The following is a 13,717-nucleotide window of genomic DNA, read 5'->3' as shown; positions in this document are numbered from 1 at the left end:
GAATTAAACGTTAAAATGGAGAAATGACGAGTAAGAGAGGATGTGCGGAGGAGTAACGCAAAGAGGGAAAGTTCTCTAAGGCTGGCGTTGCACCTCGACAGTAGTGGACTTCTCAAGAAGAATTTATGACATATCGTAAAAAACAACAACCCAGAGACAGTTCAGAGAGTCATTTCCTGTATCTGGGTCACATGGGTTTCATCGCTGCCCCGCCCCTTAGCGGCAGCTGTCTATTAACTCCAATGAGAGATGTGAACGTGACAGATTATGAGCGATTCTTTCGCTCCTTAGTCACCAAAATGAATTTCGGACACAAATTTTCACTAAGCCACATGTCTCCTGACACATCTTCCACTCAGGAGACAGGAAGTGGAAACCATGTGAAAGCATTGGCGGAGCTTGAATACGGGTACATGCAGACGGAGTTAGAACCGTTTTGAGCATTAAAGGCTCGTTGGAGGTCAGAGGTGGAGTTTCACATTTCTATTTTTAGATGCAGTCGTTTCTCTGCTCGGCTCGATGATGACCGAGTGAGTCGGTCCAGAACGGATAAGAGACGAGACCTCCAGAACACAGCAGCTCAAACCTCCAGGAGCCCTGAAAACTAAACTAAATTACATTTCTGCAGATTCTTTAAAGAACCACTGGACTGAATCTCCCATCAGAGATGAACTACGAGTCGAGATCACAAATGTTACCAAACATATTTCTGTGTTGCAGTAATACTGATGCATGATAGGAAACAGCTGGAAGGAACCAGAACACATGAGGACAGACAGCAGTGTGACTTTATTTGATGTGCTGGATGTTAAAAAATGATTAAAACCAGTTAATATTGTTTCTGCACGTAGATCATGAGATGGAGCAAAAGTTCAGGTGTTTGTTTTCAGACATTGTGATTTCCCCTCTAGGTGGGTCAACTCTGACAGGAACCATGAAGAACCTGATCTGTTAACGCCGGCAGCCTCTCTGTTGGTCAAACAGCTTCACTGTGTGACTCACAGCAGGACAGAGTCTGCCTCGTGTTACTGGAGGAGTGTGACGAGTGAAGGTGAAGCCCGGAGGTCACAAGAGACATTCTGTCACAATGTAAACGGAATATTAAATATTTAAAAAAAAGTCTAAATTCACGGCGGTGAAAAAATAAATCAAGTGGTTGAAATGAAACTGCAGAAGAAGAAGAACTCAAATGATTTACTTCAAATAAGCAGCATCCACAGAAACAGAGTCTGCAGGATCCAAAGTAAAAGTACACATAAATATCACCTCTTCATTCAAAGAAGGAAAGGAAGGAAGGAAGGAAGGAAGGAGGAGAAAAACTAGGAAATGACCAAGTGAAGGAGGAAGGAAGGAAGAAAGAAAGAAGAAGTCAGATAATTAAATTAGTTTAGAAGAAACAATAAAACATGCAAGAACAGAGATGATGAAGTGAGGAATTCACAGTTAAACATAAAGAAAGGATGTGAGGAAAGGAAACATGCAGGAGGAAAGAAGATGAGAGTTTAAATCCTCTAAAGGTCGAGAAGTTATTGTGTCAACGAGCTAAAACTACTGGATTAGGTTTAGGTAAATATCGTGGTTTGGGTTCAAATAACTACAACAAATAAGTCAACGCTGACTTCTGGATTCACAGCAGTCTGCTGGGTCACAGCCCGACGTCTTTAGACCTGCTGTCCACGCAGACCCCCCTCCCCACGAGGACGTGGTCTCTCTTTACACCACGTCTCCTGTCCCGGCTCATGATTACGTGGATTACAAACAACCTGATGAAGTGGGATGTAAATGAATTATAGTGTGTATCTGTTTTTAGGTGTAGCGACGAAGCGTGTAGGAGAACAGACTTCCTGTTGCTGCTCGTGTGCTGGTTTGTAACCGTCAGTCTGCGGTGAGACTAGAGTACATCTCAGTAACACAGCAGTAAGTCAGTACACAGGTAGAGTGTGACGTAAGAGTGATTGTATCCCGCGTGAGCAGCGACATCTCCCTTCCACACAGGTGGCACACGGCAGATAGATATCTGGTAAATCTGATCCTGGGCTGGTACACAAAACCAAGGGAGGAGCTGGACGAGCCGGGGACGAGGCCGTCCATCTGTGTCCTCATGACGCATCAAAACCAGCTAGAACTGATCCAAAGACATCTCCCATCTACCACTCTGACCCTGATGAACGCATCTCACGTCCTCAGGAGGAAATGTTTCAGCCTTCAAGCTTCAAGGAGGAGTTCAAACTTTAGTCAAAACACTTTTAGTCACAACTGTAACATGAAGCGAGGACAGCTTATCTGAAGAGTTGTGTCTCGTGGGGACAGTAAGTAAAGTCCAGTCCAATATATTAGTGTTGGAAACAGAGGAAAAGCTATTTAGCATGAGGAACAAGTACGGAGTGAAAATACTAAAATACTGAGGAAACCCACTGTTAACATTTAGACAAAGAGGCGATTCTTCTGCTGTCCACGGTGTCTCAGCATCGGACCACTACTGTGGACCACACGGGGCAGCGGAGTCCAGCGGAGAACAGAAGAGCCGGCGAGGTTAACGAAGAGGACGGCGCTCTGCTGGAGGTTCTGCAGCCTGCATGCACAGATCACAGAGGCTCAACAGGAGGACACTGAAGACGTCCTCGCTGTCCGACTCCGTTTAGTTCACCTTAGCAAACAGCTCAGAGACGATGGAGTCGGACGGGCCAACACACAGGTTCTGCATCTCTTCAGGGTCCACGACGCATCTCAGTGTCCAACCTCATCAGACGATGAGAAGCAAACAGTCACAGGTGTGTTTACGTCGGAGATTCTCAGCTTCAACTAGACGGAGTTTAAGACGATTTCATTTAAATAGTACGAGGTCTGAAAATGTACCCAGTATCACACACTAAGAGAGAACGCTTCATCTTATGATTTTAATCTGGTTAAGAGCCTCAGATTAATGCAATTTAAGTATTAGTTTCTTGTTTCAGCAGAAGGCTGCCGCCTGGTTTCTTCTGGTTTCTCCTGGTTTCTGCTGGTTTCTGCTCTTTACATGCGAACGGTCCTTTCAAAATAACTCAGTTAGCTTGAGGACCAGACCGTTGTTTGGGTTAAAACAACTACAGAAGCGCTGTTACTGAAGTACGCAAGTTACACGACAAAAACGTCAACACACACACACACACACACACACACACACACACACACACACACACACACACACACAGCATGAACCCTGGGGTTGTGTGAAGCTGGTCGTTGACCCGCTGTGACCGAGCGGCTCGGGGTGACTCTTCCTGAAGAAAGCTGCTCTCTGTCTGAGGAGTCAATCACATCTGACCTCGCACACAACACACACTCTCTCTCTCTCTCACACACACACACACACACACACACACACACTCTCCCCCCTTCAGCATCCTGCCAGGCCTCATCTCTCACATTCCAGCTGCAGTGACGCTTCAGGGGGACTGGACGTCACAGAAGCGTCTTTCAGACGAACGAAACGCGACCGAGTCGTTTCAGCGGCGCGTCATCAACGCTGCGTTCACAACCGGCGCGTTGTGACGCGTTTATCAGTCCTGAAAATAAAAACTGAGCTAAACTAAGCTGGAAAAAAAAGGTTTACGCTCCCTGTTCATCACCACATCAGTGATCTAATATACTTCCACTGTGACGCCGACCTGGACGAGACTTTAACTGCTTCTAGAAATGAGACACACCGTTTAAAGACCAACGTGTTTACATTCTCTGAGAGGAAAACCGTTACAGGAGCTCACGGACCAGTTAGACCGGCTCTGTGTCAACACTGTCAACGTGTCCTTCAGACCTGGAGGGGACACACCTTCACCACTCTGCTGGAGCCTCATAACTGCTGCACAGGGAGGCCTCAACAGATCCTCCAGCAGAGACCGGTCCACCGTGGACGGACCCAGATCCTCCGGCAGAGACCGGAGGGAAGAGGAGATCGTCTCCCGGCAGCAGCAGCAGCGTCTCCTCCTCCTCCTCCTCCTCCTGGAGCAGAGCTTCTCCTCTCTGGGGTCAACACCGACACCACGCTGCTGGAGACCCAGGACGTATTGCTGGACCCGCTGGAGGGAAGGGAGGCCCGGGAGAACCAGAACCAGGACTGAGAGGAGCAGACCTGCTGCAGGAGTCTGGTGCTCAGAGACACGACGGCTTTCGTTGCCAAAATCAACACAAAATCAAAGTTCCTTGTAGTAGCTTTGACTGACTGCTTTAATAGGAAGCTAAAAGAACACGTACGTAAGACAAGAACCCCGCCGGTCTGTAGCGTCCAAGCTGTGTGGTTGTAAACTCAACCACACACTTCTTTGCACGGGAGCGTCGTCTATCGTCTAAAACGTCAGTGTGTTTCCCTTCTTTTGGAACTAAGAGGCCCAAACCACGATAAACAGCCTGTGGACGCTCTCCGTCCCCCCCGTCTCTCTCTCTTTGTCACGGACAGCACTCGTAGCGTTACAGTCAGGCCTCTGCAGAGGACAGGTTGTCCTTGGGCTTTGGCCTAATTAGGTTTCTAATAGGTCCAGTTTGTCTGTGTGGAGCCGAGTAGGGTCCACGCCTCGAGAAAACAAAGCCGTGAGGGGCCCCGGACGCTAAGCCTAGCGACAGATGCTAACGGGAGTAAATCCCTGTGAAACAAAGCCATTAGACAGCTTCACTGAGGAGCAGGAGGAGGTGCAGGAGGAGGTGCCGGAGTCACCGCTGCACCCCGGGATCAACAGGATCTGTTCCTGGATCAGTCTGGATACAGTTTGTTGTTCTTGCTTAAAGTGAATTCACATTTATGTTCAGGCAATTAGAGGACCCCTAACAGCAGCATTAACTAATACGGATTACTGAAGGCTGACACTGTCGTGGTCCATCACTTATATTTAATACTGGAATATTATTTTGTATCAGTTATAGTTGGCAGAAAGTCCGCATTCAGCTACGTTCTTAACTTTACATTACAGCAGGCCCATCTTTCAACACTTGTATTTTTTTGAAATTTTTCTGAAATTTTTCTGAAATGTTTCTGAATTTTTCTGAAATTTTTCTGAAATCTTTCTGAAATTTTTCTGTAATTTTTCTGAAATTTTTCTGAAATTTTATTGAAATTGAAATCCTGTTTTTCCGTTTATTTCACATACGCAATGTTTTTATATTTTCTTCCTGTGATTAATTTGCACACTAATATAGTTTTTTTTCATTATTTTTCTCTGTGATATTATGAGGTGAAAAAGCCACTTTTCTGAGCTTTTGCTCTGCAAATAAAGGCTTCCACCAGTAAGGTCGTGCCGAACGGGTTGAGCTGCGTCTATATTTATGAGAAACAACAACACGGAGGCTCAACGTATTCTATCGTACGATATCTCATGAAAAGTTACTCTTCAAGTCCAGCAACACGTGTCGATTTCCACTCGTCACGTGAATACTTTTCAAAATAAAGTTCCGTGTTCACAGGAAACAACTCAGTTAGGTTTATGCAACGTAAATACTTGCTACATGGTCAGGTTTAGGAAAAGATCGTGAAATACTGAGTTAGGTTTTTGCAGTCTTTCTACTTCCTGTTTCATGATTACGTACCATACAAAATCATTTTGTGGGATATCTTTTGCACACAGAGTGAGCTTCACAGGACATAATAATATTCTCTGTGTCGGCTGTAACACCAGCAGGACCGGCACGTTGTTCTTCAGCCCATCACGGCCTGAGATGTCGTGTGTTATGCCTGTAAATATCAGCGTGTGTGTAAACTGTGAGCGTGTCGTCGGGCGGGGGGGGTCGCAGGGTTCCTCTCGTCTTGCTCGGGTTTCAGTGCTGTGGACAGACTGCTCCTCCTCAGCTGACTGCAGGACAAAGCAGCAGCAGATGAATGGTGATTCAAAGAGCAGCTGCTGCTTTTGATGATGATGATGGAGGAGGATGGAGGGGGGGGGGGGGGGGGTTACCTGTTCAACTCTCTGACAGCGAGAGTGGGGGGGGGGGGGGGCAGTTTTCCCTTCTAACTGCACATAATGAAGAGTTTCATTCCTTCTGCTCAGTATTAAGTGTTTTTATTGAGTGTTCTCAAACAGTCGGTCTAGGTTAGATGCAACGCTCACATTTAAAGATGCTAAAAGCTAATTCAAGCTACGCAAACGCACACACGCTCTCACTACATGCATTCACTCATTGTACGTGTGTGCTTCCTTCATGTTTTTTCTTCTTTGTTGATTACGTGACTTTTGTATTTGCTCGTATTGCTCACTGAGGGGAGATTCCTTCAGTCAGACTCGGATTTCTTTTCTTTGTTTATCTTCTGTGGAGATAAACAATCCAACCGCGCTAAATGTGTCAGACTTAGTGGGTGAAGCTCTTTCTAAAGTCATGTGACACAAAACTAAACTGTTCATCCAAACAGGAAGCAGAGTGTGTGTTCGGTTAATTTCACGTCCTCTTGTTAAAAAAGGGACTAAAGAGTCGGTGACGGGACATCTGGGTCGGTTTGGTGGAGCCAGAAGTAGAATCAGAGCGCCAGCAGAAGTGTTCGTGTTCATCCTCTGGAGAGCATCAATGTATCATCACTGCAAAAATACTCCATCAATAAACACACTTCAACATAACAAACTCAACACACTCAGAGATATACACACAGTATAAACTGTAAGCTCGAACCCAAACTACACACTCACATTTATATATAAGCCAACACACACACACACACACACACACACACACACACACACACCTGTACCTGCGCTCTTCAGGTACACACAAACTGAAGTGGGCGGGGTTTATAGTAGTGCGCTTCTCTGATTGGTCAGCACAGGCTTTCCCCACAAAGAGCAACATCTGCTCTGAAACAGGTGACCGTCTCCGTTTACACACAACAGACGGCTGGCAGACACACACACACACACACACACACACACACACACACACACACACAGACACACACCTATGCATATTCATCTTTGGATGACAACACACATACACAATCCTCCCAAACACACAACATGACAGAGAGACAACAAAGACACTTATTTGCATCATGACTCTCCCAAAGTGAGCAGCTAGAGTACTGTCATCGTCTGTTTAGGGGATCGAACCTGTGACCTTTCTGTTGCAGGACGGTCCTGTTCTGTGAGGCTCATGTCGTCGGAGGAGAAATGATTTTGAGAAGCTAATGTTCATTTTATTAAATCTCTTTATTTCTCAACTCTGAGCAAATTTAAACCTTCCGGTTCATCTGAGAGAACAGCAACACAGAACACATCAGCATCAGTGACTAGAGTTATTTAACCAAGGAGTCAACCACAGCAAGAGACTAAAGGGAGGAGAGAGGAGGAGAGGAGAGGAGACGGGAGAGGAAACAGGATAGGATGAGAGAGAAGACTAAACATAGAAGACAAGGAGAGGAGAGGAAAGTAGAGTAAACAGGATATGAGAAGAGAAGAGAGGAAAAGGGAGAGGAGAGGATAAAGGAGAGATGAGGAGAAAGGAGAGAGGGGAGGAAACAGGAGACGAGACGAGAAGAAAATAAAGAAACAAAGACAAAAGGGACAAAATGAGATTAGAGACTTGAAAGACAAACAACAAATTAAAAGCTCCCAATAATGAGAGATAAGAGACACGAAGAGACGAGGCAAAGGAAGACGAGACACAAAGACAAACAAGGAGACACAATGAAGAGAAGGAGACTAAGGAGAGACAGAAAGGAGTCAAAAAGAAACAAGACACAAGAGGAGCAACAAACAGAAAGAAGAGGCGAGGACAATGATTCAACAAGCAGACAAGAAGAAGAAAGGGACCACAAGAGACAAAAGGACAAGAAACAAGGAGAGAAGACAGGAGACGAGAGGAGTAAATGATTAAAGAAGACGACAATGATGCATGGAGCTAAATGCTAACAGCAGCATGCTAACATTTAGCTTATTAGCTGTAAACACAAAGCACAGCTGAGGCTGATGGGAATAAAACAAGGAAGTGGATTCATTACATGTTGTATGTGAAGATGGAGCGACACAGTCAATGAGTCTCCAAAGTGAACATCGATGAATGGCTGAACTCAATTTCACGGCGGTTTCATCCGTACGCTTCAAAACGACGGAGCGCTGTGAGGGAAAGATGTGAATTTTGGATTTTTAAACAACGTAAATTAAAACTAAACAAAATTGAAAAAAACGCAACAAAAGAATTACTTTGTTATGTTTACGCCACAAAAGAACTCGACTTCCACGAACACATTTAAAACTCATCTATGATCAAAATCACAGACGCTACACGTTTTCCTCGACATGTACTTCACCACGCGGCTCCTCAGAGTCTCCGTCAGTGAGCTGGATTCAGGAGATAAGAAGGTTTTAATCCAGCAGTAAATCTGCTGCACAACAGCGCTGACTCAACAGGACTCTAAATCCGCTCAGCGCTCTCGTGTACGGAGCGTCTTCTGGTGGCGACGCTCTGCTGCACACGAGGGTCCCCCCCCCCCCCCCCCAAAACTGTTATTCACACAGGATTTCATAATAAGGACTAAAACAGTAAAGTATGTTCCTGTCCAGGCTGTTCTCATCCAGCGTTAGTGGCAACACCGTCCAGGAGACAAACAGTAACGACACATCTCTAGTTATTCTAACTCAAACTACGACCCTTTCCTAAACCTAACTGAGTAAGTAGCTTCAACCTGAGTGAACTGTTTCCTTTGAAGACAGATTATTCGTGTCGGGAGAGTGAACTTGACTCGTGTTGCCGGACGTTTGTAAGAAGACGTGGACCTCGTCTCTGTGTTTCCTACCAGCAGAGCAGCGGGAGGCGTTTATTGTAGAGCAGCTGAATATGAGCGCAATACCAGATATGTGTCACCTAGATCAGCAGCGTAGTGGTCGTAACATAAAAACGTCCGTCCAAAGTGTTGAAGGAGTCGTAAAGCTGCTGATGGCAGAGCTGTGTTGGTTGGTAGTGTGTGTGTGTGTGTGTGTGTGTGTGTGTGTGTGTGTGTGTGTGTGTGTGTGTGTGTGTCTCCTACGTGATTTCTTTCATGTTTGGAGTCAAAGCAGAGTTTCAAAGGTTCCCGCTGCGTGAAGACACACACTTCATGACACTTTACGGTCAAACCTGTGCAGTTCAACACCTCACAGAGGAGAAGTCACAGCTAACCTACAACTAAATGATTTGATGTCGTGTATAAATATGTAACCTGTAAAACTCGATTCATGTTAATTCTTCACAACCAACCCAAAGCACCGCTGTGACCCCGTGACCCCGCGCTCCACGCGCCCCTCACCTCGTCTGATCCGTTGTTTTGACAACACGTGGATGAAAGAGATAAACGCAGGAGAACCATACGGGGGTTCAGCTGATCCCGAATCCTGAGCGAACCTCGTTAAGTCTCTCTGCTCTCAGCGGAACAAGAGGTCCGCTGTCTCCGGTCAGCTGAGGAACAACGACTAAAAGTGATTTTTATCACATTTCATCTGTGAAGCTCTGTGAATGTTACGCAAATTAAGACCAATAATGAAATGAAGAGCGACCACATGGTTTAGCACATGACAAGGAAACAACAACAACAGAAGCATTGTGTTCTTTGTTCTGTGACGGGCTGTTTCTCTGCTTTTGTGAGTTTTGACTAAACTGAAACAAATAAAGTTTCTTCTTAGGCTCCACCCACACTGATGTGCGTCTGTTTTAAAACATGCAACTTTTGCTTCGCTCTCCTAAAAACAGGCACGTTTACTGGAAGTCCAACCGGGTTAGGCTTATCCCAGTGCACGGAAAAGGTCATGTGACATGTGTTTCAGGCTTGTTGGTATGGAAGGAGATCATTTTTAGTGTGGGGTGAGGAGGTCACATCACCGGTGTTTAAACATCAGCTACAATATAAGACCTGATCTTAAGGTACTTTGGGGGGAAACAGGAAGTCCAGTACGGCTCAGGAGCTAAACCTGCACCTGAGATCCTGAAGCCAAAATGCAGGAAAAGTTCCAGAGTTAGTATAAAAACGTGCTTAGAAAAGGTTGAAAGGTGCTGAAAGACGTGTGTGTGTGTGTGTGTGTGTGTGTGTGTGTGTGTGTGTGTGTGTGTGTGTGTGTGTGTGTGTGTGTGTGTGTGTGTGCTGTCAGAGGGAGGATCACATGATAAAACTCTCACCTGGCCGTAGTCTGTGGCGAAGGCGACCACACCTCCAGAGCAGGAGGACACGGTGCTGGGAAGGTACTGCTCGTCCTCCCGTAACCACACCCGGTCACCCTGCAGGAGAACAACCAGGAGTGTTACTCATCAGCTGTTTACAGAGGAACACACATCCAATAATGACACCGGCTACGACAAAGAGACGCTCGGTGACCGCTGCAGTTGTATCTTTGGTGTCTTATAAACACATGAGGGTCGGGAACGTCAAGTGCATGACACGAAAAAAAAAGAATTTAAATCAATCTCTCGATTATCCAAGTTGAGCAAAATGTGTCAAAACCGCTTTGAAAGAAAACAAAGTCTCAAGTCTCACAGACCAACGGGGTGACGTCCACGGTGACCACGTCCACGTCTTACACCCAGCCTGTGATTGTTACCATGACATTGACTTTTTCCTCTGACCAATCAGAGGCCCTCGGCTGTGGAGAGAGCGTGGAAACCTCTGTGGTGTCGGGTTTCAGAGACCGGCGCCCAGGAGGCCAGTAAACCTGCATGTTTATCGGAGTCACACAACACTTTTATACCGGGTGACCTGTTGAGTTTACTGCTCCTGGTTTGCTAAAGCGCTGCCTTCAAGCCAACAGCTGGATATTTCATCACCACCCCCCCCCCACACACACACACACACACACACATACACACACTCTGCAGTGTTGGTGGAGAATTAGCAGAGAATTTGTGGAATTCAGGATGAAAGTCTGAAGTCTTAACTGTGTGTTTGGAGGTTTGTATCCGTCCTTTTTAAATTGTTTGGCTTTGGATGTGAACACAGTACCAGAAATAGTGTCAGTGTATAGTACATGACCCCCCCCCCCCAGTTTGTTTCATGACTGTTGAAGAATATTCGTTCAGCGGTAAATTCAGACGAGAAGCTCTGCAAAGCTGCGCTTGTTGAAATATGACAGAGCTGAAGAAACGAGAGGCCCCTCGAGGTGGATCCCCTCTTAATCGCATCGCCACATGTGTCGCTGTTCGTTAGCATGACGAGCTAACGCTAACGGGCTAAACAAACACTGCACTTTTTTTCTGAGCGCGGTGGCGTATGAACGACCTCTGACCCACAAGGCCCTCGCTCTGACAGAGTCGTCCCGGTGCGGCGGAGAGGAGGGGCACCTGGCTGGGAAAAAGTGAGCGGATGAATGGATGGAGATTAAAACAGACACACACACACACACACACACACACACACACACACACACACACACACACAAGGTAAAGCTGAGGTCTGCAGTGTCAGCAGTGGATCAGAGGGGAGCTGTGTGTTGTTTCAAACCCTCAACCGTCCTCTGAAGGGAGAGAAGGCCTGATTCAAAAGTGACGATAGACTCGTCTTTCTTTACTTTCTTTTTGTGCAAATTATAAAATAAAACTAAATCTTGCAGAGGCACAAAAAAACATCTGCAACTGTAGGTGAAATTCTTATTTTATTTTGTGTCTTTATGTTTGTTTTCTGCACTTTCTTAAGACGTTTTGAGTCTTTTTTTGACAGAGTTGGTGGAGACAGGTCCACCATCAAGCTTTGTTTGAGAAAAAACTAAAGTTTTGAGCTGTTTAAAAAAAAAGAATGAACTGCACATTAGTGAGGAGTTTTCTTAAAGATATACAACTTTAGTGAGAACCAATGAGCTTTGAGCTGAGAGCCTCAGACAGGAAGTCATGAAGCATTTAGAGATAAACTAACACTTTGTATGTTTTGGTCTTTTTTTACTGGTTACAATATAGAGCAGAAGCCCCGCCCACTCCGGTGTCCCCCATGGGGCCGTCGTTTGGAAAAACAGATGTACGGAGAGTGCACGGGATAAAATCATTATTTCTCTCCTGACATTGATATCGTACATATTTTAAAGGAAATAAAGTCCCATGCTGGTTTAACAGGAAGGGGAGGGGCTTCACCTGAGCCTAACATTTAAATAAAGCTCGTATATAAAATCATTCATAGATCATTTGACGTAAAACACAAAGAAACACAAACAGAAAACATCATGATGATGTAGACAGCGGCTACAAAGAGGAGCCAAACAAAGGAAGATGTTCCATTGTGACGCGCACAAAGAGGAGGCGTGTGCTGTTTACCAGCCGGGACCATATGGACATTCCTCATGTGCACCACCGCAGGAATCTGATGCTCCAATCAGGTCTGGGTGCAGACAGAGAGAGGGGGGGGGGGGGTCTCCCTCCTCCCACCAGCACACTTTTCAAGGCTCCTTCACCACCAAAGACCCCCAACACACACACACACACACACAAACACACACTAACACACACACACACTCTAACACACACATCCGTGTTCTTTGTGGGCAGCGTGTGCCGCCGCCCTCTCTCCGACAGTGGCACACCATCCTATTGTGCTCCCCCTCCTCCTTTAATCCACTCCTTCCCTCCTTCCCTCCTTCCCTCCCTCCTCCCTCCTCCCTCCTTCCCCTCCTCCCCTCTTCACACACTTTGACCCACAGAGCTACTGGCCCGTTTCTAAACTAGGGCTCCGTGCCAAAGGCCCGTGCTTCACCTCTTCTCCCTCATTCATCACCACTGATTGCCTGAACTCTGGACATCAAAGATCTCGTTTGTACTTCCCGACGGACCAAAGAAAACGAGGAGCTGAGGTGCAGATTCTCTGTTCATGGTTAAAAAACACACACAGTGGAAAACTACAAAGCATTCAGAGAACTCGTACCTCCACCAGGGCTGCACAGCAGAAGATGACTTTAAAAAACCTCACATCTGACAGACATGATACAGCCAAGTCAGTGGAAGGCATTAGTTTGGGGAGAAAACCTAAATTCTAAATTTGTGCAGTATTTTGAATACTGTCAAATCTTACAGCTACTCAAACTCATGTCGCTGCAGCACCGACGACATGTCGAACGTGTAACGTGTTTGCAAACGTAGACGATGTAAACTACCGTTAACTATCAAACACGCAGTTAGGTGGGATTACAGAGTAGTTAAAGAAAGTATTACTTTGCAAAAGAAATGAAGGGAAGCTGGGCGTGGCCTATAAAAGTTTGCCTTGAACCAATAGATCAAAGTGTTGTCTATCGGCCTCATAGCTCAGCAGTGCTTATAAATGCCACGTTTCCGCTGCACGGCAGCATCTCCTTCGGTGTCGGCGTAGCGGTGAGATCGTCCTCATCGGGACACTAATTGGATCCTTTCATTGGCAACCAAACAAGAGGAACACTTGCACTTTGTCAGCCGTACGGTGTCGTGTCGTGGGCTGCCATTTTTAAAAGTCTGGATCGAGTCAATACAAAAATTGCGGTTGCGGATGTCAATCTAGCGATGATTCTCTTCGACCAATCAGCGGACTGCAATGTTTTAAACTCCTCTTTCATGTTGTAACATTCGCTACATTCAGTGGCCTATAGACGTGGTTGTGGGATGAAGAGCCAGTTGTCATGATGACGGACGAGACGAGATGAATTGAAGGAATGGGGTTAAAGCTGCTCGAGAGAGAGAGTTAGAAGCAGTTCTGTGAAGGATGAAACTTGAGAGCTTGAGAGTCTGATAAGTGCTTCTTTCAGTGCGTAGAGACGGGATTGTTTGACCGTCTACTTAGAAAGTTGTCGGATGCTGG

At 46.0% G+C, this 13,717-nt stretch overlaps 1 protein-coding gene across 1 annotated transcript in view; it reads right to left on the bottom strand.

Moving 5' to 3' along the window:
- The window catches only part of myo10 (myosin X), a 102,702-nt gene that overhangs the window by 61,179 nt on the left and 27,806 nt on the right, over positions 1-13,717 (bottom strand). The window contains exon 2 of the mRNA XM_079173419.1: positions 10,096-10,194. Coding sequence (XP_079029545.1) covers positions 10,096-10,194 — 99 coding nt within the window. The remainder of the gene's footprint in view (positions 1-10,095; positions 10,195-13,717) is intronic.

The sequence above is a fragment of the Pholis gunnellus genome (assembly GCF_910591455.1).
Source record: "Pholis gunnellus genome assembly, chromosome: 14".
In the NCBI taxonomy this organism is placed as follows: Eukaryota; Metazoa; Chordata; class Actinopteri; order Perciformes; family Pholidae; genus Pholis; species Pholis gunnellus.
The sequence above is the reverse complement of the archived record's forward strand: the minus strand, read 5'-3'. Positions and strand labels throughout refer to the sequence as shown.